Here is a 23,430-nt window from a genome sequence, read left to right as displayed (position 1 = left end):
AATTTGCACTCCATATAACTCCTCCCATGACAACCTTGCAGATCTGCTAACTAAAGGGCTAAACATTAGTAACTTTGAAAGAATTGTATTCAAGCTGGAAATGGAGAACACCTATTCACCAGCTTGAGGGGGAGTGTCAAAATATGTTTCTGTTTAATATCCCTCAAGTATAGGGATTCAGTTGAATAGGAGTACTAATAGGATTCAGTTGAATAGGAGTACTAGTAGGGATTCAGTTATATAGGAGTACTAGTAGGGATTTAGTTATATATAAGTAATCATAGGATTTTGTTGTTTAGTAATCTAGTATAAATATATCTGATGTATTACCAATATATTTCAAGTTTCAATAAATATAATTTTATTCTAATTCTTGACAAGCAACAATACAGTTTTCATGCTATCATTGTCAAAGACTCAAACCAATGATTATCAATTACATAATAAATTTCAGAGAAAGAGAGATTTATCTTAATGTAAGCAGGAGATAGTCAAACATGGATACCAATTGTACTTAGCCTGTTAGCCCTGATTATAGATTATAGAAGCAAATGCGAAATTAATTTAGAATTTTCATCTATCACATAACATGGCTGAATTTTAAGCCCATATGTACTGTAAGAACGGGTCAAAGAAAAGTTCAATACTTTAAGAACCAAACAAGCATTGCAATCCACTGATACATAACTAACAGTAGACTCACTATGAATAAATAATTGATAGCCACGCCAAGGTATTTCATGCAATGTCAGTCCAATAGCTCACTTTTTGAAACAGAGGAACACTAGATGTGCATCCAATTTGCAGAGAATTTAAATGATAACAACAATGGTCAGAAAGAAGTGGAAAGGGATTCTCTTCCATAGATAGGGAGATGAGAAATCTTACTGATGTGAACAATTAATTCTAGAAGACATGATGTTTCAACATTATGGATGTCCTACTACTCAACTTTGACTGGTAGAGATGCTAAAAGAGGGCATGCAGTTGACAGACATTCCTTGAGGATGATTAAGATAAATTGGTGGTTTTAGAGATGTACATTCAATTGGTTTCTTGAATATCTAAGATGTAGAGCTGAAAGTTACTTCAAAATAGAAATATATGTTCAAGTGTGATATACCGGCATTGGCAGGTCTCCAACTTAATTCAAAATATGGGGGGAAAGAGAAGGCAAAAGGAAGCATTTATCAGCCAATTCGAATATCATACATTAAGAAGAGGAATTCCATTAGCATGAAGCTTTTTAAATACACCAAAACTATGATACAAGAAAATATCAGGCAAAGAGTTTAAGAAATTACTTCTGATCATTCCGTAGGTTAATATTAAAGCTAAATGCCCAGTTTGCATGCAAAATATGGATTAACCACAATCCAGCAAGTCATCTTCCAAATAGAAGCAAGTTAATTAGACATTCTTCAAATACATACTCCCTCCATAGAAGGTTAAAATGTTTCCCATCAATTTTTTATTATAAAAAAAAGGTTAAAATAAAAGAAGGATACTAAATACAACTAAGATACTTCACCATACATTTTGGTCGAAAATTCATTAATTTTTGTTGGAATCTCTTTCAAGCATCTCCCTGACTCTGGATCTTCAAAGCATATCACCATATTCTCTTCAAAAATAAAATATCTCAAGTTACATTTTACAAAGAAACAAGTTCTTTCAATTGAACATTACATTACAATATAAAGAAAACTCAAACAGACATACATCAAAGGATCACAGATGCAAATCTTATTATGAAAGGGACATCATTATCGTAGTGTTTTAACCAACTAGGTATTAAATACAAAAGTAAGACAAAGATCCCGCATATTTGAGATAAAAAATTCAATTGAATCACCAGATTTAATTTCAGCATAATTAGTTGGAGCTAATATAGGAACCCAAAATGAAGACAGAGTGATTAAGAGGGTCTATCTCATACAATTTAGTAACATGTCAGTTTCCATAAAATAAATTAACAACTGAACAACTAAAATCCACTTAGCATTTTCACTAATTTCTGGAAAATTAATGACTCGACATTTAGCAATACCAACAGATTGATATCCTTTGTAAAACAATATTCTGTTCATCTAGAAATCCATACACATACATTCCTTAGGAACCACAACTTACCCCCATGTCTTACCAGGTTTAATGTCTCTGTGTGTGATATTGCGGTCATGACAAGACTTGAGGGCCAATAACTGAGCAAATAGAAAGAGAAGGCTTGTCAAAATTAATAGTGTAAACTCCACAATAACCCCTGAGAAATTTCACATGGCTATATTCAGAGAAGTAGAAGTTTTCCACTAAGGGTTGACCATATTAGAGGTGTTTGTAGATCTGTTTGGATCAACTTTGAGACAAAAATTCATTCGATCCAAAGATTAAACTAGTATGTAATTCGGTTTGATTTGGATTGCTTCCTTAAAAAATATAATCTGATTAAGTGTGATTTAAATTGGATTGGTTGATTCAATTTTTACCGACACATAACTATATATTTATACCACGTCAAAAAAACATATTACAAGCTAAATAACGAAATATAAAACATAACATACTAAAAATTTAACAAGACAATCACTTTTAGTTTCCAATGCAATTTTAATTGATTTCTTTTTCCTTCCAATTGTTCCCATGGTGGTCAAAATTCCAATCCAGCACGTAAGATCCCACAATTTTACGACCTCGCACCACTTCTCCATGCTCATTGACGAGCAGAAACCCAAAATGATGGGAGATGGCGGAATCGGTGAATCGGAGATCTTGCACAATTTTGTGTATTTCAATATCGTATTAATTTGCTACTATTTTGAAGTTTTTTAGTTGTTTTTGACTGCTTTGGTGACTGTTCTGGAGGTTTTTAAGTTGTTTTTAGGTATGATTTGCTCATGTACGAGTGTTTTAGTTGTTTTTAGTTGTTTTATGAATCTAATGATCCCTAATTTGAGTTTCTTAAGTATTTTGGGGTGTGATTTGAAGTTTTTTTTTTACTAAATTATGTTTTTTTAAATGCATATGTATAAATCTATATTCAATATATATGAATTTCTTAATTTAGTAGGATCTTACGATTCGTGTTACAATCTCACGATTCTCACGATTCATAATCTTGCGAACCTTCCCCAATCCTGCATAGGATCTCGATTTTGACTACTTTGACTGGACCCTCTAATTAGCATTAAGTCCATCACTTACAAGTTATTATTCTTCACGTTGTATTTATGTTAAATAGAATACAACAACGATTAATAAAGATAATTTAATAAAATCACCGTTCTCTTTCTTTCATTTATCATCTTTTTTTATTTAATGAAATGGTCAGGGTTAAATATGTTTTTAGTGTATATAAATTTTCAAAATTTTGTTTAGTTCCTATGAATTTTTTTTTGTCTTTTGGTCCCCAAAATATTTTTCATGGCCACTTTTGATCTCTACTAATAAATTCTAACATGTGTGGATAATGAAAGTCTACGTGGCACTTGCTACGTGGACTTTTTTAATGATATGAAAGGTTTTTGATTTATTAACATATGTTTTTATTAATTTAATTATTATTTATAATTAAAAAATAATATAAAATAATGGGATTTAGGGTTTTTAATATAAAAAATTATCTAATTTCCCAAATCAACCACATGAACATGGTCCCAAGGAGAACACCGAACAAACTCAAGACATAAAAAGTGTATATGATTGTTTTGGGAGTGATGCAACCAGTTTGCAATGAAATTTGGAGAATTCAGGGACTAAAACCATTGAAAGAAAATATTGTGTAACTAAAAGTCAGAAAATTTTCTCAAAGACTAGAAATATATTTAACCTTAAAATAAATAAGTATTAAAATTTATATATATAGTTGGACTCGGTTTCAAAATAAAAATTGATATATGATTTGACCCGACCGGTTTTCATTAAGAGTTCCAAAAAACATTCAATGAAAATCGGTAAAATCGATTGTGTCCGATTTTCGCTTTTTTAATTGTTTTGGATGCGAACATAATTTATTACAATTTATTAGAAATAAGGAAAAAATGGAAGATACTCAAATACCAAACCTCCAAAACTCTCTTGACAATTTCATATAACTGAATAATGAATGTTCTCCCCATGATCAGTGCTTGAGACTGAGAAATTAAAAGAAAATTGGGACAAATTTAGGATCCATATTTTTAAATAGAACCTGGTTGCATGGCATGCTAACCTGTTTCTAGTGTTAACTACTATCCGATGACATGAAAAGACATGACGTAGAGTTTATGATATACTAAAAACAAAGACAGAAAAGGAGAAAAGGTGCATATCTCAGTATATAAAGCAGTTATGATGTAAAAGCTTGTTTAAATATGCTAACATGCTGGACATTGTTCATGCTCTAATACTGCAATTGTATTCTTGTCAAGGACCAACTCCCCTAAAAAACTTAAGTTGCTAGAGAAGGCATATAAATGGTTTTATATCTAACATGGACCTTAACAAAGAAACCTTTGGACCTGAAGAGTGAAATGCTCAGCCCATCCTAACTTTTACTTAAATGACCTCAACTTAGAAGAATGGGGGAAGCAAGAATTAAACTCATGACTATGTGGTCGAAGGCTCCGACACCATGTCAAAGACCAACTCTCTTAGAAGCTAAAGCTATTACACAAGGACTCATAAAAGGTTTATAGATAATAATATCCTTTCATTTTTCTGTATCCATGTATCTTCCCTTCGAAAGAAATTTATTTTTCAACATTCCTTCGGTGGGGGTACACTGGTCACTTTTGTTTAACACCATGTTAAATAACACAAATAAAAATAATGACAGTAATGATAAAAACAAGCAACTTAATTTTGTTGAGTCCTTTCTAGGGGGGGAAAACTGTTGCAATGTCATAGATTTCAAAGTTATATATTTGGGAACCATAGTGGATAACAGAAAATAGCCCTACAAACCTACATTGAAGACATACCAGCTGCCAGATAAGGCTGCGCATTTCCTCTTGCCCTTCTTCTGTTGTTTTCAACCAATGCCACCACTTTGATGGACGTAGTATCTGAACCTGTTTCACTTGTTCCAGTCTTTCTTTCTCAGAAGTATCATTTACATCTTCTACAGTATATAAGAGCTTTGACAATGACACTCCTTCATAACTAAATACGAGCCATATTTCCTTGGATCGAGACTCAAAAGATTCCACATATCTTGCAATATGGTTCAATCCTTCTTCATACTTGGCCCTTTGTAGTTGAAATTTGTTTTGAAATGAATAGTCAGAGCCATCTGGTGATGTTTCGAATACACAGTTTGATTTTCCAGCTGACAGCACGTCTTCAAAGCACATAGAGGCATTCAAGAAAATTTCTCCAAAATACTTTTCCCTAAGCCCACTTAAGTACACAGCAGCCCCTTTCTCTACCTGTTCAGTACAATTAAGAGTTATCTGTATGACCAGCTTAAATATGTATAATTATACATAGATTTCCTCTTGAACACAACTTCCTCTTGGGAAATCTAAGCAGATAAGATAAAGAACATATTAGAGATAAGTGTAGCTTATGCTTTCTGTTGATAGCTTTGTGTTGTTCTGTATATTGTGTATACTGGGGACTAGGGCCTTAGCACTCATAAGACAAGATTGCAGCTTACTTAGGTGTTACTCGCTATAGAAGATTCTAATAGGTGAGATTTTTTTGTTAGCAGAATCTAACAGTTAAAACAGTGTTCAACAATTTGTAAGTTTTTCTCTCCCATATAAATAGCCTCCTGTGTATTCAGTTCAGTTAGTTAACTCAGAATGCAATTTCAGATAACAGAGACACCCTTCAAATTTTCTCCCAAATCTCCCTTCACATTCTGTCATTTTATTGGCTGATGATTCTTAACAGAGCACCAAGTCTATGCACACACCCCTCCCCCCTTTCTTTTGATCAGGCCAATTTAAGAGGGAAATGAGAAAGGATCAAAGAACAGAAGTTCCATGGATGGTGCATGAGACAAGTTCCAGTAGTAATAGGAAACAAGCTGAGGGATGGAAAAAAGGGAAAGGAGGAAAGAACAAGGGATACAACCTTTTCTAATGGGAAGTACAGAAATAAAATAGAGACTACCTGATTGGATAGGATATTCAGATTAAAATCAATGAAACCAAACATTACAGGGACGGAAAAAAAAAAACATACTAAAAGCCTCTAAATAAAGACCAGGGAGAGCACTTCATAATTTTTATAAATAAGTAACGCAGCAAAGTTATTGCATGTTAATTGCATTGATGTATAAAAATAGGTTTATACTTGTTTCACACAATACACAATGTATTATGACATCTAAAGAGATCCTCGTAAACTGAAACCAATTAAACCATTCCTGCTTCACTCAAATGTATTACCATTATACGTTTCAAAATGTACAGTGTGTAGTTAGAAGGGCCATCCTCACATTCAGGATTACTTGAGCTGCCGTTTCTATTATTGTCACCCTTGCTCATTTTTGCAGTAATATTACCTTGATTACAATTCCAATGAAAAGCCAACCATACTTCGCCATATGATCCACGACCGAAACTCCTCCTTAAGACATACCTACACACAAAAAATGCATATTTGCTCACTTGTTGGGCTAAAGATATATTGTTATAAGAATCAAATTTGCAACAAAAGAAATACACATAACGATAATGAAAGTACTGGCCATCCATATACAATCACACTTAAGGGAATATTAAAACTGTATGGACTTAAAAAGATAACTTTTGCTCAAGATACTACCAGTGTTGTTAAATATCTGGTATTGCGCCAATATACCGCAATTTGATAGCGGGATTTGAGGCTTTCGCTATTTAATCCGATATACAATTGCTGTGGGATGAAAAGCGGTGATAACAATAATAGTGGAATATTTGGTTTTCACGTTTTATTTCCTAATAATAACACTAAAACCACGTTTTCTTTTGACATCTCCAACAAGCAACTTTTAGTGTCAGATTAACTTCTTTCTCAGGTAAACCAGTTTCTTTCTTCTACTCTTCTGTTTTTTTTTCTTTCTCTTTTTCTCTTCCTTTGTTTTTGTTTTCTTTCTCTTCTTCTCTTCCTCTACTTTTTTTTCTCTCTTTTTGTCTTCCTCTGTTCTCCTTTTTTTTTTTTTTTTTTCTCTTTGTTGATTCTTTCTTATGTACTCTGTTTTTTTGTTTGCTTTTCAACCCTCTGTTTTTTTCGTTTCCTTCCAATCCTCTCTGTTGTTCATGTTCTTTCAAAACTTTGTTTTTTGTTTTCTTTCAATACATTGTTTTTTCGTTGATTCTGAGGATTCAATAGAAGAAGTTGAAGGATATGCTTCACTATCTGAGAATGAGGGTAGTGATTATGTTGGGGAAGAAGAGGAGAATGAATAGATATTTTAGTTATCACTAGTTAGGACTTAGAATTACGAATTATTAATTATTAGTTGTTTTGAATTGAGATTTTGTGTTTTATGTCACTTTATCAATTTCTACTAGTTAGGACTTAGGAATAAAAAATTATTAGTTATTTTGAATTGAGATTTTGAGTTTTATATCACTTTATGGATTTCTATTTAGGCTGCAGGTAGGCAGTAGGCAATATGCACTATTAGTTGTTTTGAATTCAATTATTGAGATTTTGAATTTCGATTTTGAGTTTTAAATTTCTATTTAGACAGCTTTTATTTGTATGCAACATGCTTTGTTTTATAAATAATTATTGTTATGCGGCTTCCGCTATTTCTCATAGCGGATTTTTGGTGTTCTGCTATTTTCCGCAATCAGCTATTAACAACACTAAATACTACTCGTGTCTTTTACTAGCAACCATATATAGATGTGTCAATGCATAGGAAGTCAAAGCAGATTAATTTACCTTGAATCAGGCATCGAATAATCAGAAGACCCATTATCTGAACCAGTCTCATGTAAAGGTATTGATTCAAGAAGACCAATGAAACTGGCAAAGCCTTCAGGATTTATGCATTGGTCTTTGGCTTCATTGATAGTTGAACCCAGGTGAAAGCAGAAGTTTTGGTCGTTGTACAAAATTATAGGGCCATCTACTGCTGAAAAAGGAATCCACCAAAGTATATTTGAATTGTCAACAGCTAAACTTAAATTCAACCAAAAAAATGCAAGATAACGGCAGTAAGGAAAGAAAAACAAAAAAAAGGCATAAAGATTACATAATGACATAACATCACATCTTTGCTTACCAGCTTGTTGATGAAGGGAATCTGGTAGAGTCTGGGGTAGTTCATATAAATAGTCTTCCCAGTCAAATTTTTTGGCGGGCCACTTAGAATCCACTGAATCACCGAGATTTTCAGATAAATAAAAACATCCAAAATCACCATGTTTCACTTCAACCTATCATAAAAGGAAACAAAAAAATATATTCAGATTAACTTTGAGCAGATGGATCTCTGTTTCAAAGTGAAGCAATGACTTATTATGATATTAAAAGAGTATATAGAGAAGGATAACAATTTGTTCTTGAGGAGACACATAACGAAGATATCAAATTCCCAAAAAAATTAAATTGACACTTGTATCTCAGTGCAAATATGGAAGTGGAATATATGTAACTGGTTTCAACCAAATATGCTTATAAATCAACCATAAAATACATCTCATCACTGATAAAGTGAAAAAACAAAGAAATTGATTATCAAATTATGTGCATAGAAAAACTTAATTAGTCTCTGTGTTTTAGGGTGCAACTAAGTTAAAACAAGAAAGGGAAGGAAAATTTCTTATTATTATTGACACTGAAATAGTACAAACATATATATATATATATATACACACACACACAATGTTGTCAGCTATCTAATGAATGTAGAGAATAAAGGAAAAATAAATTAGGAAATAAACCAAATCAGAGTGACTTGATTCTTTCCAAAAATACAAATAAACTTACGTAGAAAATCAACTAATAAATACAATCATATCAGATCTGATTGCTATATGTCAACACCCCCCTCAAGTTGGTGCATATATGTCTAGTATGCCCAACTTGTTTACAAGAAATTCAAAATTGGGCCTGAACAGACCTTTGGTAAGGCTATTGACAACTTGTTGTGAAGTAGAGACAAAAGGCATGCAAATCAGACTTGCATCTACTTTCTCTTTTATAAAATGTCTATCAATTTCAACATGTTCGGTTCGGTCATGTTGAATTGGATTTTAAGCAATACTAATTGTTTCCTTGCTGTCGCAATATAGCTTCATTGGAAGAGTTATAGGAAGTTTAAGCACGTCTAAGATTCTTTGAAGCCATAGGATCTCGCAAACACCTTGGGCCATTGCCCTATACTCTACCTCAGCATTGCTTCTAACTACTACATTTTGTTTCTTGCTCCTCGAAGTAACTAAGTTTCCCCAAACAAATGTGCACTAACCAGATGTTGACTTTCTATCCGTGATGGACCCTGCCCAATTTGCGTCAGTAAATACCTCAATGCGTTGTTGATCAGTATTTTGGAAAAACAGCCCCTTCCGGGGGAACTTTTGAGATACCTTAGAATACGGTAAACAGCCTATAAATGTTTTTCGTGAGGTGAGTGCATAAACTGACTCACTAAGCTAACAGCAAAGGCTATATCTGAACGATTATGAGATAGATAAATTAGTCTTCCTATTAATCTTTGATACTGAGATGTATCCACTGGATCACCACTGCCATCACTACCAATTTTCTAATTAGGATATATTGGAGTATCAGTTGGCCTACAACCCATCATCCCAGTTTCTTTTAGAAAATCTAAAATATTTTTGTTGTGATACAACAATCCCTTTCTTTGATCTTGCAACTTCCATTCCCCAAAAATATTTTAAAGACCAAAGATTTTTAATTTCAAACTCAGTAGCAAGATATGCCTTCAAACTTTTTATTTCATTAGAATCATCCCCAATGATAACAATATCATCTACATAAACGATCAATATAACCACTTTACCTTCAGAAGAATGTTTCACAAACATGGTGTGATCACTTTGACACTGAGAATATCTCAACTTCTTAACAAATTGGGTGGATCTTTCAAACCACGCTCGAGGTGACTGTTTCAAGCCATAAAGAGACTTCTGAAGCTTGCAGACCTTTTGGTTGAATTTAAATTCAAACCCCGGAGGTGAATCCATATAGACTTCCTCCTCTAAATCTCTATTTAAAAACACATTTTTTACGTCTAACTACTGTAATGGTCAATCCAAATTAACGGCTCAAGATAAAAGAACTCTTATGGTGTTAAGTTTTGCAACATGAGCAAAAAATTTGAGTAAGCAATACCATAAGTTTGTGTAAAGCCTTTGGCAACTAGCCTGACCTTATATCTCTCTAATGATCCATCAGCCTTGTGTTTTATGGTGAACACCCATTTGCGCCCCACAATTCTCTTTCCTCTAGGTAGATCCACCTTTTTCCAAGTTTTATTTTTTATAAGAACTCATCTCCTCCAAGACAGCTTCTTTCCACTGAGGGACCCTTAGAGCTTGTTGTATACCTCTTGGGATCTCTGTTTTTGTCAGTTCACAAGTAAAAATTGGTCATAAGATATAAAGTTATAGATAGGATGTTTTGTACATGCTCTTATCCCTTTTCTAACAACAATGGGTAGACTAGAATCATCAAAGGTAGGTTCTAAAGGGACAAAATCAGTGGGAACAGGTTCAACAAAGACAAAATTATTATGATCAGAATTTTCAGAATTTTGAAAGGGTACAACAGAATTAAAAAGACTCTTACCGGTTGGATCCTTGGATGTATGGCAACGTTGAGGTTCTCTTCTCTAAGGCACTTTTTTCCTTAATTATACGTGGTCAAAGGGTTGGGTCCTTTGCTACCAATTTCAACTGTCTCATTCTCAACTTCTGGTTCTGTCAAGACATTTTCTTGAATATCATGTTCATGGCTTTCTTGACTAGATTCACCTAAGGATTTTGTTTTGTTACTTTTCTCAATTACAAGTATTTTCAAATAGGATTCTGTTATGTTACTTTTCTCACAATCTGTTTTTTCCAAATTGTTTAGAAAATCCAGATTTGCAATTTTTAAATATTGAACATCATCTTCTTCTATTATCCCCCCTTGAAGATGATTACTAAAAAAATGAGTTTTTTCAAAGAAAGTGGTATCCGTAGTCACAAAAATCTTATTGGAAATAGGTTCAAAACATTTGTATCATTTTTTATTGGACGCATACCAATAAAAACACATTTTCTTGCTCTAGGCTCAAGTTTTCCTTGATTTGGATCATGAATATGAACAAAAACAGTACATCCAAATATCTTTAAGGGTAGAGTGTATGAAAGTTTATTATAAAGAAATAGACTTGTGAAAACATCAAACAGAGTTTTGTAATTTAAAATTTTGGTAGGCATCCTATTTATCAAATACGTTCCAGTGAGAATTGCTTCTCCCCAAAAATACTTTGGAACCTTATTTTGAAACAAAAATGCCCTAACAACTTCAAGGAGATGTTTATTTGTTTGTTCACCCACTCCATTTTGTTGTGGAGTATCCACACATGAACTTTGATGAATGGTACTTTGTTGTAGGAAAAACTCATTTAAGTGTTTATTAAAATATTTCCTTCCATTATCACTACGGATCATTTTGATTTTTACTTGAAATTGGGTCAAAATCATTTGAAAAAAACTTTTGAAGATACTTTCAATTTCAGATTTTGTTTTCATTAAGTAAACCCAAGCTAACCGAGTGTGATCATCTATGAAGGTAATAAACCATCTTCTGCCATTAGGAGTAGGGTTCTTACAAGGTCCCCAAACATCACTATGAATTAATGTGAATGGACTAGATGGTTTATGTGCCTGAGGAGAATAGGAAGAATGATGATGCTTTGCAAATTGGCAAACCTCATAGAAAAACTGATATGGATTTTTATTTTTAAAATACTCGGGAAATAAGTGCTTCAAATACAATAAAATTAGGTGTCCTAGCCTATAATGCCATAACATTAGTCTTCTTATTATGAACCAAAACTGAGTTGAGACAATTACTATGGAATTCTTCTTTAACATGAGCCCCATCATCGAAGAGATAGAGACCATTAACCTCTTTAGCACTGTCAATCATCCTCCCCGATTTCAACTCCTGAAATTGACAATTAACTGGGTTAAAAATAGCCAAACAGTTAAGATCTTGTGTTAATTTGCTTATGGACAGCAAGTTACATGACAAATTTGGAACATGAAGGACATTGTGAAAAGTTAGAGTTTTAGAAATAGGGACAGAACCAACTCCAACTATGGTGGAAAAAGTACCATCGGCTATCTTTACCTTTTTATGACCTGCACAAATACTATAAGTGGAAAACAATAGAGGATGAAGAAGTAACTAACATAAAGGTACAAAGCTTATACAGGTGCTCTAGTTGTTCCTTAGAGAAAGGAGATGCCTCATAGTTGACTTTATCCTCCACATTTTCTCCATTTGCAGCATGGAAGACCCTACCCTCTCCATTTGGCTTCTTCTTCTAGTTGGGTGGTTTTCCATTAAGTTTCCAACAAGTTTCCTTAGTGTGCAATGGTCGTCTGCAATGATCACACCAAGGTCGTATTTTTCTTTCTCCATCTGCTTCGTATCCCTTTGCAGCCATAGCAGAACTCTCAGAGTTTTGCAGCATAACTTTTCTTTTGGATTCCTCCCTCCTTATTTCAGAAAATACTTCCCTCAATGAAGGCAAAGGTGTTCTCCCAATCATCCTCATAACATTGGTCAAGCTCCTACCAAAGGACAACCATGAGATTTGTTAAAACTGGTAAAACAGATACGAAAAAATGTAAAACAGAAAAATCAGATACTCAGAATCAAAGTGATTCTGATCTTAGTGTTATTCAATGGTAAGAATCGTTACAAGATTAGAGAGAGAAACCACTGGTTCCCAATGAATCAGTCCTCCAAATTCCTCTTTTTCCTCTCCCTTCCCTGCCTCCAACTCATTATTATTTATAGTGATAGGTTTTGGTTCCCCAAATTTCTAACAGAATAACAACAGCTAACCTATTAACAAACTAACTAACTAATAACAAACTAACTAACTAACTTGTACATTCTTTTTATTTCTTCTCACATATACATTTCCAAACCTCGACTTATTCTTACTCCTATCAATACCCCCCCCTAAAAGAATGACCTTGTCCTCAAGGGGAAAAGCTGGAAACTGTTCTTGCAATCTAGCGGCACTTTCCCAGGTACTATCACAAGCAGGAAGGTCCTTCCACAAAACTAAAACTTCCACTGAGCCATTCTGATCTTCACGCCATTTGACAATATCGATTGGTTCGACCTGAAGTTCATACTCTTCATTCAACATAGGAGGAAGAGGTTGGGGCTGTTGGTGCGGCTTTAAAGCTTTCTTCAATAGAGATACGTGGAAGATTGGATGAATTTTAGAATGATCAGGCAACAATAGCTTGTAAGCCACAGGACCCACCCTAGCTAGCACTTGATAAGGACCATAGAATCTTGCTGCTAACTTAGCATAAGGTCTTGAGGCTAAGGATTTTAATTTGTATGGCTGCAGCTTCAAATAAACCCAATCACCCTCTGAAAACTCTTCAAATCTCCGGTGTTTATTGGCTTGGGCTCGCATCTGGTCCTAAGCCCTAAGTAGATTATGCTGAAGTTCCTTTAAAATGTCATCTCTGGCCTGAACCAACTGATTGACCTCTTCCACCTTAGATGGGACAGCACAGCCCTTTATCAACAAGGACGGACCTCTCCCATACACTGCTTTAAATGGAGTCATGCCAGCTGAACTTTGGAAGGTAGTGTTATACCAAAATTCAGCCCATGCCAGCCAATCTAACCATTTCTTAGGTTTAGGTCCCACAAAACATCTCAAAAAGGTTTCTAAACACCGATTTATCACCTCAGTTTGGCCATCGGTCTGAGGATGATAAGAGGTGCTCATTTTCAATTGAGTACCAGCTGCTTTGAATAACTCCTTCCAGAAATGGCTTAAAAAAATAGGATCCCTATCAGAGACAATAGTTGAAGGGAAACCATGAAGTTTAACAACTTCTGAAATGAAGACAGCAGCAACTTCCTTAGCTGAAAATGGGTGGCCCAATGCAACAAAATGGGCGTACTTAGATAGCTTGTCTACTACTACTAGAATAGTGTCCTTACCCCTGATTCTAGGAAGACCCCCAATGAAATCCATAGAAAGATCTACCCAAATTTGAGTAGGGATAGGTAATGGTTGCAGTAACCCTCCAGGACTTAGTGTGGAATATTTATTCCTTTGGCACGTATCACACTCTTCTACATACTTCTTGATGTCTTTTTGCATGCCCTCCCAATATAGAAAACTAGCAATTCACTTGTAAGTTCTGAAAAACCCGGAATGTCCACCCATTGGAGTATCATGGCACTCAACTAAAATCATAGGAATTCGATTAAAAGCTTTGGAAATGACCAATTTCCCTTTATAAAACAGCAACCCTCCTTTCAGCTCAAAACCAGCATGTGAAGTCGGAGAGATTACAAGATCTTGCATGACTTTTTGCCACTTAGAGTCTTGTTGAACCTCCTGTATCCAATTCTTTGTTTCCTCACTGGTTAGAACAGACATAGCTGAATACATACCCTGCCTAGAAAGAGCATCAGCAGCAGTGTTTTCACTTCCCGACTTATATTGAATTTCGAAATCCAAACCAATCAATTTGACAGCCCATTTGAATTGTTTATCCGTAAACAACCTCTGCTCTGTCAAGAATTTAAGACTTCTTTGATCAGTCTTAATAATGAAATGCCTTCCCAAGATATAATGTCGCCACCTCTGTACAGCTTGGACTAAAGCCATTAGTTCCCTTTCATAGACTGACTTCAATTGGGATTTAGGAGATAACCCTTGGCTCCAAAATGCTAATGGTCTTCCCTCTTGCATCAGTACAGCCCCCAATCCCTTGCTGGATGCATCTGTCTCAATAACAAACACTTTGTTAAAATCTGGTACTGCTAGCTTAGGTAAGTCAACCATGGCAGATTTGAGACTCTGAAAAGCGGAAGTAGCCTGTTCTGTCCATCTGAAGCTGTCTTTCTTTAGTAGATCAGTGAGAGGTTTTGCTAGCTTGCCATAATCTCTCACAAACCTCCTGTAGTACCCGGTTAAACCCAAAAAACCTCTTAACCCTCTAACATCAGTTGGGACTGGCCAATCTTGCATGGCTGCAACCTTAGATTGATCAGCTGATACACCTTCACCTGAAATTATGTGTCCCAGGTATTCCAAACGCAATTGACCAAAGCTACATTTTTTCTGGTTGGCCTTGAGTGAATTATGTGCTAACACCCCCAATACTTGTCTCAAATGAGAAATATGAGAAGACATATCGGTGATGTATACTAGTATATCATCGAAGAAAACTAGGGCAAACTTCCTCAAAAATGGTTTCAATACCTCATTCATCAATGCTTGAAATGTTGAAGGTGCATTGGTAAGACCGAATGCATTACCAAGAACTCATAATGGCCTTCATGAGTTCTAAAGGCAGGTTTTTCCACATCCTCCTCCCTCATCCTGATTTGATGATAACCAACCTTTAAATCCAGCTTAGAGAACACACTGGCTCCGTGTAATTCATCTAGTAGTTCTTCTATAATGGGAATGGGAAACTTGTTAGGGATGGTGATGTTGTTTAAAGCTCTATAATCCACACAAAACCTCCACCCGCCATCTTTTTTCTTTACCAAAATCACAGGACTTGAATAAGGGCTGATACTAGGCCGAATTACCCCAGCTTGCAACATTTCCCCCACTAATTTTTCAATTTCTGACTTCTTATAATGAGGACATTTGTATGGTCTCACATTAGGAACTTCAGCATTATCTTTTAGGTGAATAGCATGATCATGCTTTCTACTAGGAGGTAGCCCTTGAGGTTCTTGAAACACCCTTTCAAATTCTTGTAACACACCCAACATCTCCTGGGGTACAGAATTCAATTTTTTGGAATTTGGTTCTTCAATGCAATGCAGCAACAGCCCTTCACCTTCTTGCTTTAGTACTTGCATGAAAGCCCCAAACTGCAATTGAGTCTTTGCCAAGGATGGATCTCCACAAATCTTGACCCACTGTTTGCCTTTTTTCACAGATAGCTCCAGCTTCCCAAAATCAGCTTTCACCTCTCCCAAGCTGGCTAACCAATCTAATCCCAAAACTATATCAACTCCTTTCAGCCCAAACAAGTAAAAATCTTGCTCTACTTCCACGTTCTGTACCACTATCCGTAATTTCTTACATAGTCCCTGACATTTTACCTTGTGACCATCCCCCACTTCTACAGTGTAAGTGGGTGTTTGTTCCACCACTATTTGTAACTGAGATACAATTTCCTGTGATATGAAATTGTGTGAAGCCCCACAGTCTATTAAAATGATCACAGGTTTCCCATATAACTCCCCTGTAATTTTCCAAGATTTGGATGAAGTTAAGCCTGTCATGGAACATAAAGATAATTGAATAGCACTATATTGTTTTACCCCCAATTCCTCCCTGTCTTCTCCCTCACTACTATCTTCCTCCTCCATTATAATCATCCTAAATTGCTTGTTCTTGCATCTGTGCTCCCTAGAATAGGGCTCATCACACCTGAAACATAGCCCTTTTTCTCCTTTTTCCCTCATTTCTTCCCCGGTTAAATGCTTGAACTCTCCTCCTCTATTTCTAGATCTTTCACTCATATTAACAGATCCAGAATTACCTTCTACACCACCACTAGCAGCTAGTTCAGATTTCTTATCAGCAACACTTCTTGAATCCATAGCCACTACCTTGCTACCAGAATTATTTCTTGTAAAACTAGTGGGTCTAGAGTAGTAGCTATCCCCTTTCTTCTTTAAAATCATATTCTTTTGTTCTATCATTAATGATTTCTGAATAACAGCAGTGAGATTTTGAAGTTCGAATAACCGTACCTCAACTTTAATTTCTTCTTTCAATCCATTTAGAAAAATCCCTTTAGCAAAATATTGGTCAATAACCTTCAAAGCCCCTATGTATTTTTCAAATTCCTCAACATACTCATCAACACTCCTCTCCTGTTTCAAGGCAAGTAACAACTCATAAGGATTCTGAATCATTGATGGTTGGAAGCGTCTTACCACAGCAATTTTGAAGCTTTCCCATGTTGGAGACAAATTGCACCTTTCCCACCATTGATACCAACTAAGGGCTCGTCCTTCCAATGCAACCATGGTAGCTTGCATCTTTTCTTCGTCAGTGACATCTCTTAGGGCAAAGTATCGCTCCAGCCTTTGGACCCACCCAAATGCGTCATCTCCTGAAAAAACAGGGATCTCCAGCTTCCTCCATCGATCACAATTGTTTTGCCGTTGTCTCTTTTTTCCCTCATTTCTTCCCCGGTTAAATGCTTGAAGTCTCCCCCTCTATTTCTAGATCTTTCACTCATATTAACAGATCCATAATTACTTTCTACACTACCACTAGCAGCTATTTCAGATTTCTTATCAGCAACACTTCTTGAATCCATAGCCACTACCTTGCTACTAGAATTATTTCTTGTAAAACTAGTGGGTCTAGAGTAGTAGCTATCCCCTTTCTTCTTTAAAATCATATTCTTTTGTTCTATCATTAATGATTTCTGAATAACAGCAGTGAGATTTTGAAGTTCGAATAACCGTACCTCAACTTTAATTTCTTCTTTCAATCCATTTAGAAAAATCCCTTTAGCAAAATCTTGGTCAATAACCTTCAAAGCCCCTATATATTTTTCAAATTCCTCAACATACTCATCAACACTCCTCTCCTATTTCAAGGCAAGTAACAACTCATAAGGATTCTGAATCATTGATGGTTGGAAGCGTCTTACCACAGCAATTTTGAAGCTTTCCCATGTTGGAGACAAATTGCACCTTTCCCACCATTGATACCAACTAAGGGCTCGTCCTTCCAATGCAACCATGGTGGCTTGCATCTTTTCTTCGTCAGTGACATCTCTTAGGGCAAAGTATCGCTCCAGCCTTTGGACCCACCCAAATGCGTCATCTCCTGAAAAAACAGGGATCTCCAGCTTCCTCCATCGATCACAATTGTTTTGCCGTTGACGATTATTGTTTTCTTCTCCGTTCTCGCTTCTGTCTCCAACTGAAACATTTTCACTCGAAACCCCCAATTTGGTAGCTATAGCGGCTAACAAATACTCAGTTTTCTTCATCCGTGACTCATTCATTGCGAATCGCATGCGCATTTCTTCTCGTTCATGGCGCAATTCTTCCCATTCTTGATTCCAACTATCGTCGTCTCTCACCATCCTTCTTGTAGAAACCATACGTGCAACAGATCGCAGTGGAAGCAATTTCTCAGGGCACCACGATCGGTGCTCTGATACCAGTGTTAAAACTGGTAAAACAGATACGAAAAAATGTAAAACAGAAAAATCAGATACTCAGAATCAAAGTGATTATGATCTTAGTGTTATTCAATGGTAAGAATCGTTACAAGATTAGAGAGAGAAACCACTGGTTCCCAATGAATCAGTCCTCCAAATTCGTCTTTTTCCTCTCCCTTCCCTGCCTCCAACTCATTACTATTTATAGTGATAGGTTTTGGTTCCCCAAATTTCTAACAGAATAACAACAGCTAACCTATTAACAAACTAACAAACTAACTAACTAACTAACTTGTACATTCTTTTTATTCCTTCTCACATATACATTTCCAAACCTCGACTTATTCTTACTCCTATCAAGATTAAAGAATGTTGTGACATCTTTATCTCCTTGTTTGGACTGCCACAAATGAGTCTTAAGTTCATAAATCTGTGAGGAGTTCTCCAAGTCATAATAACAATCGCGTACAACTTCCCACACCTCTTTTGCAGTGGAAATGAATAGGTAGGGCTTCCCAATGGAAGATTCCATTGAGTGGATCAGCCACCTAATGATTAGGGAGTTCTCTGACTTCCATTTTTGGTAGGCTGGATCGCTCTTCTCTAGTTAAGAAGTGTCTCCAGTCAAGTAGCCTAACTTTCCCTTGCCATCAAGAGCTAACTTCACAATTTGGACCAATTCAACATAGTTTCTACCATTCAGCTTTTGGATTAGGAGCTGTAAACCAAAGTTTATGGATAGTGGATCATCTGTGGTAGCGGTTGACACGATTTTAGGGTCACCAGAATTTTTTTCTGGTATTGTAGTAGTGGATGAATCATTTTTTTTTCTGTTTCTTGTGAGGACATGGTGAGCTGCCACATGATCAGAGCGGAAGCTCTGATACCATGTGTTTTAGGGTGCAGCTAGGTTAAAACAAGAGAGGGAATGAAAATTTCTTATTATTATTGAAACTGAAATAGTACAAACATATATATATATATATGATGCTGCCAGCTATCTAACGAATGCAGAGAATAAAGGAAAAATAAATTAGGAAATAAATCAAATCAGAGTGATTTGATTCTTTCCCAAAATACAAATAAACTTAAATAGAAAATCAACTAATAAACACAATCATATCAGATTTGATTGCTATATGTCAACAGTCTCAAACAAATATACAATTTTGTCGCCCCCTATCTATGAACCCCACCACCAAACAAAATACAGTCAATTAACAACCCCGCAATTTTATCTGAAATTCAACTTTTTAATTGGTACGAACAATTGCATTGAGGGAACAGACTGGGAAAGAAGATAGAGGATTTGAGTCATTCATAGAACAAACTATTAAAATTCCAAGAATTCCAGTAAAGCAGTTGGGTCCTCTCCATTCAATTCGAAATATACAACTCACTCCCTAGATGGCAAATCTTCTACAACACCAGGTTTCCTCCAACAACAACAATGCCAAAAGTTGACTCCACAGCTGACCCGACCATTTTTTTTAAACGGCCAAAGTTAGTAATTTGTTAGTATTTTTTTCCTTCACTCGGGTTTGAACTCGGGTCCTCCAATTCTTAACCCTTAGCTCAAACTAGTTGAGCTACCCACCCATCCCAGACACGATCATATTTTGAAAGAATCATAACATAAGAATTGGATGTTGAAAATTGACAAAATACAATTAGCCTGCTCGGAAAAATAATTGATTCCTTAGTTTCATTGGAACATTCAATTTATAAGATAAACAAAATAAGGAATAAATTTACAATAATAAATCTGATGGCTGTCAGCCATACCAATATTCGCTTAAACTTGGTATCTAGTAGATGAGGGTGCTCCAAGTGCATTAGATCAGAGAAGATGCCATTATCTGAGAAAGTTCCAAATAATAAGTTAGTTTATAAGAATCAATAACAAAAACCTAAATAAGGGAATAACCAAATTAAACAATTTCATTGATCAATTAAGGTTCCGGTAGAGCATATACATCGGAAAATTTGATTTTTTTTTATCAAATTTAAGCATCACATAACCAATTGTTCCATATAAAGGCACACCAAGTGTATCATCTAGAAAAGACAAACTTTGTAAAATGTGTCGATAAGTAGAACGACTATATATAGCATGCCTATTATATGCATCTCTTTGCTATTGCATGTCACTCAGAGATTGTTTGGCCTGACCTTTTTTTGCATCTCTTCTCCTTAAACAAAGTTGGGCCAAAGAGTTTTTTTTGAAAGATGCAAAACTGAATAAATGGAGCGTTTTTTAAGAGTATCCATCTTCAAATCCAAAATTCCTTCCTTTTATGTTTTTTCCCCTATCTTAACTGTATTCCCATGACAGTCAGTCAGTCATGTACCCTACTTCCTGTGTGCCTTCTTCCCCAATTGCTCCCCCCATGCTCCAGCATTCTAGAGCTCTTCCCTAACTTTTCCTTCTATGCTATAATATATTTTTTTCTTTTTTCTTGACTGTTTCTTTATTGTTTTGCTTAGGATTATCTTCCTTTCCTCTTCATCTGAATAAATTTATTTTTTTAAAATGACTTTAATTGAGGTTTGTGAAACTTAAAAAATTCATCCGAGCAAAATGGAAAGCAGTAGGCATATGGAATAATTATAACACCGGTAGTTGTTTGATTAAAAATCAAGATAGGGGAGTCAAGTGCAGTGAAGCATAGGCTTTTAAAACTGCAGGAGAGGTCAGGGTAAGTATTTACATTAATTTCCTGTTAAATGACAAAAAAGTGAACCTAACCTAGTTGATATTATGATATACATTAAATAACTTATGCATAAACTGATACACATTCATAATCGTCACAAGGAGGGAATCTTGAGGCAATGAGTCTGGAATTCTAGATATGCAGTTCATCGTTGAAACCCATTTAACATACCTGAGCTTCTGTAAGCAGATTCCTCCAGACCAAATAATGGGAAACCTGCATCCCCATTTTCAGTGTAGCTTCTTCTAAGCGAGTTTGCAGGGAATTTGACAGATTCCAGAGGAACAACAACTGCTGCCATATTGTCCATACTGCCCTTTTTCAAGGCAGTATTAATAATAAAATCTGCTAGTGAATTAGAAGATGAAGAGGTGCACTTTGATCTCATGTCACTAAAACAGGGTACTTCCCACAACATATCACAGACATCCTGCACACTCAACTTCTCAAAGACTCCATCAGACGCAGCCACCAAATAGCTATCGTTAGCAGTTAGAGACTGCCAATCAGTCACTTCTGGTGCAGATATAACTCCATAACTGTTGAAATTCATTATAAGAAATGTGTAAGGAATTCAACACAAAATTGTAAAGAAACTAGTCATCCTGAAATTTTAAATTGTTAACCCCTTATGCGTTAGTGATTTGGGTTTGAAGCCTGGACAAAGTCACAAAGCACAAGCCCTTCCCTACCTTTTGGGATTTAATTTTACTACAAGCAAGAGAGTAGGTTTAAATTTGTATATCCAACATGAACCACCTTGAACATGACATAAGGCTAAAGATACACATAATATTATAAGCTTCGAGTTAAAGAAAATAATTTCCACCAAACCTACCTTTTATAGAATACATCACCAATAGCCCGTGTAATAGCCAACTGGCCATTTACACGAGGCAAACCACCCCAATTTATAACTTGACCACCAGCTGCTTCCACCCGAGCTCTTTCATCCTCTCTGTCTGGATGGTGATCACTAGTCAATTCCTTCACTGCAAAATGAGTTAGCCCGTGGGAAGAAGCTAATCTGTACTTTTCGCGATCCCACACAGAAACAGAACCATCATGCTCTTTCTGCCTATATAGCTTTAATAAAGAGGCTACAAACAAAATTAAAACTAACAACCTTATAGTCATCTTTCCTTTAAATAAAAAGTATGTTGGTCACCTTATCATAACCACACATAATATTATTATATAGGTAGACAAGAGAAAGGAACAACATGATAATATACAATATCCTAATAATGGCATGATAAACTTATATCTTTAACAATGGAGTTTTGGTTATATTTTATAGTATTTCTCACCTTTAGCCTCCTTAGGAGACTGGAAATTTTGAGAGCACAAGAAAGCCTTGGAGTCTCCAATATTGGCAACCAAAATTTTATCATCTGCAACCAATACAATGGTTGCTGTAGATCCGGAATGAAGACCGTTTCTAGAGGCTTCCTTCATAGTTCAATTGAAATATGTCAATAAAAAAACACATATGAAAAAGTATCAAATTAAAGTTTTGTAAAAGAGAAGAAAAAGTCAAACTTACCTCAGAAAACTTTGCATCAATATCATGGATTGCTCTTAACAATGCTTCCTTCAAAATTTCCAAGTGAAAAGAATCACCAAAATTTGCAGAAAATGTATTCTGAAACCTGAAAAAGTATTTCTAGTTGAGATTAGACACACAAATGTGAGACACAAAAACGAATGTAAAGCTAATCGCTCTTTAAAACACTTAGTACACTAGCAAACCAATCAAACAGCTCCAAATCCAAACCAAATGTCAACAAAATTGTATTCAAAAGTAATCCACATGAATATCGCTATGTACCTAAGGCCTTTCTAAATGACACACATTCATTATAAATTAATAAACAGAAAGCTCTAACATGTCACTTTGACATTCAATCTCTGCATAAAACTAATCACTGACAATACACAATACTAGAGCTCCAAAAGACATTTCAGCTATAAGCTATGAATAAAAACTAAAACTAAAAATGTAATTGCAAAAACACCTTTCAGAATGCCGTTCATGCGATTGCGAACCTAAAAGCTCTTTCCATCTATGCAGTATGTTTACGTGATCATAATCACTCCTATGAAGCAACGTTCCCGATGCCTTCGACATAACAGAATACGTGGCGTCAAGAAGAAAATAAGTGTGCAGAACAAAATACTCCAGCAAAAGTTTCGACGCCATTTCACTTGCTTCTGCACCGTTATGACCATCGAAAACCGCCACGATCCCAACCACAACCTCCTTAATCCTCGTTGCACCTGCTCCAGCATCAAACACATAAAATTAGAACGAACTCACATTTCCGATGAAGCTTCTGGAACAT

The 23,430-nt window shown here is 35.5% G+C and overlaps 1 protein-coding gene across 15 annotated transcripts in view; it reads right to left on the bottom strand.

Annotated features, from left to right (window-relative positions):
• Positions 1-23,430, bottom strand: part of LOC101494572 (probable inactive protein kinase At3g63330) — a 30,136-nt gene that overhangs the window by 6,136 nt on the left and 570 nt on the right. For 7 of the 15 annotated variants that reach the window (XR_012162727.1, XM_073367599.1, XM_027333908.2 and 4 more), the window contains exons 2-13: positions 23,104-23,365; positions 22,632-22,737; positions 22,396-22,537; positions 21,924-22,185; positions 21,257-21,624; positions 20,154-20,227; positions 8,204-8,357; positions 7,861-8,053; positions 6,375-6,567; positions 4,959-5,405; positions 2,147-2,204; positions 1,537-1,624 (exon numbers count right to left, since the gene is read on the bottom strand). Coding sequence is in view for 11 of the 15 variants with exons in the window: in XM_073367599.1 (XP_073223700.1) it covers positions 1,537-1,624; positions 2,147-2,204; positions 4,959-5,405; positions 6,375-6,567; positions 7,861-8,053; positions 8,204-8,357; positions 20,154-20,227; positions 21,257-21,624; positions 21,924-22,185; positions 22,396-22,537; positions 22,632-22,737; positions 23,104-23,365 (2,347 nt within the window). In the remaining 4 variants the exon portion in view is untranslated. Of the gene's footprint in view, positions 1-1,304; positions 1,389-1,536; positions 1,625-2,133; positions 2,205-4,958; positions 5,406-6,374; positions 6,568-7,860; positions 8,054-8,203; positions 8,358-12,011; positions 12,106-12,353; positions 12,672-20,153; positions 20,228-21,256; positions 21,625-21,923; positions 22,186-22,395; positions 22,538-22,631; positions 22,738-23,103; positions 23,366-23,430 lie in introns of those variants that run through there. The other 8 variants (XR_003472536.2, XR_003472535.2, XR_012162728.1 and 5 more) reach the window with 8 other exon arrangements.

The sequence above is a fragment of the Cicer arietinum genome, chromosome 4, assembly GCF_000331145.2.
Source record: "Cicer arietinum cultivar CDC Frontier isolate Library 1 chromosome 4, Cicar.CDCFrontier_v2.0, whole genome shotgun sequence".
Classification (NCBI taxonomy): Eukaryota; Viridiplantae; Streptophyta; class Magnoliopsida; order Fabales; family Fabaceae; genus Cicer; species Cicer arietinum.
Note: the sequence above shows the minus strand (reverse complement) of the source record. Positions and strands in the feature narration are given on the sequence as shown.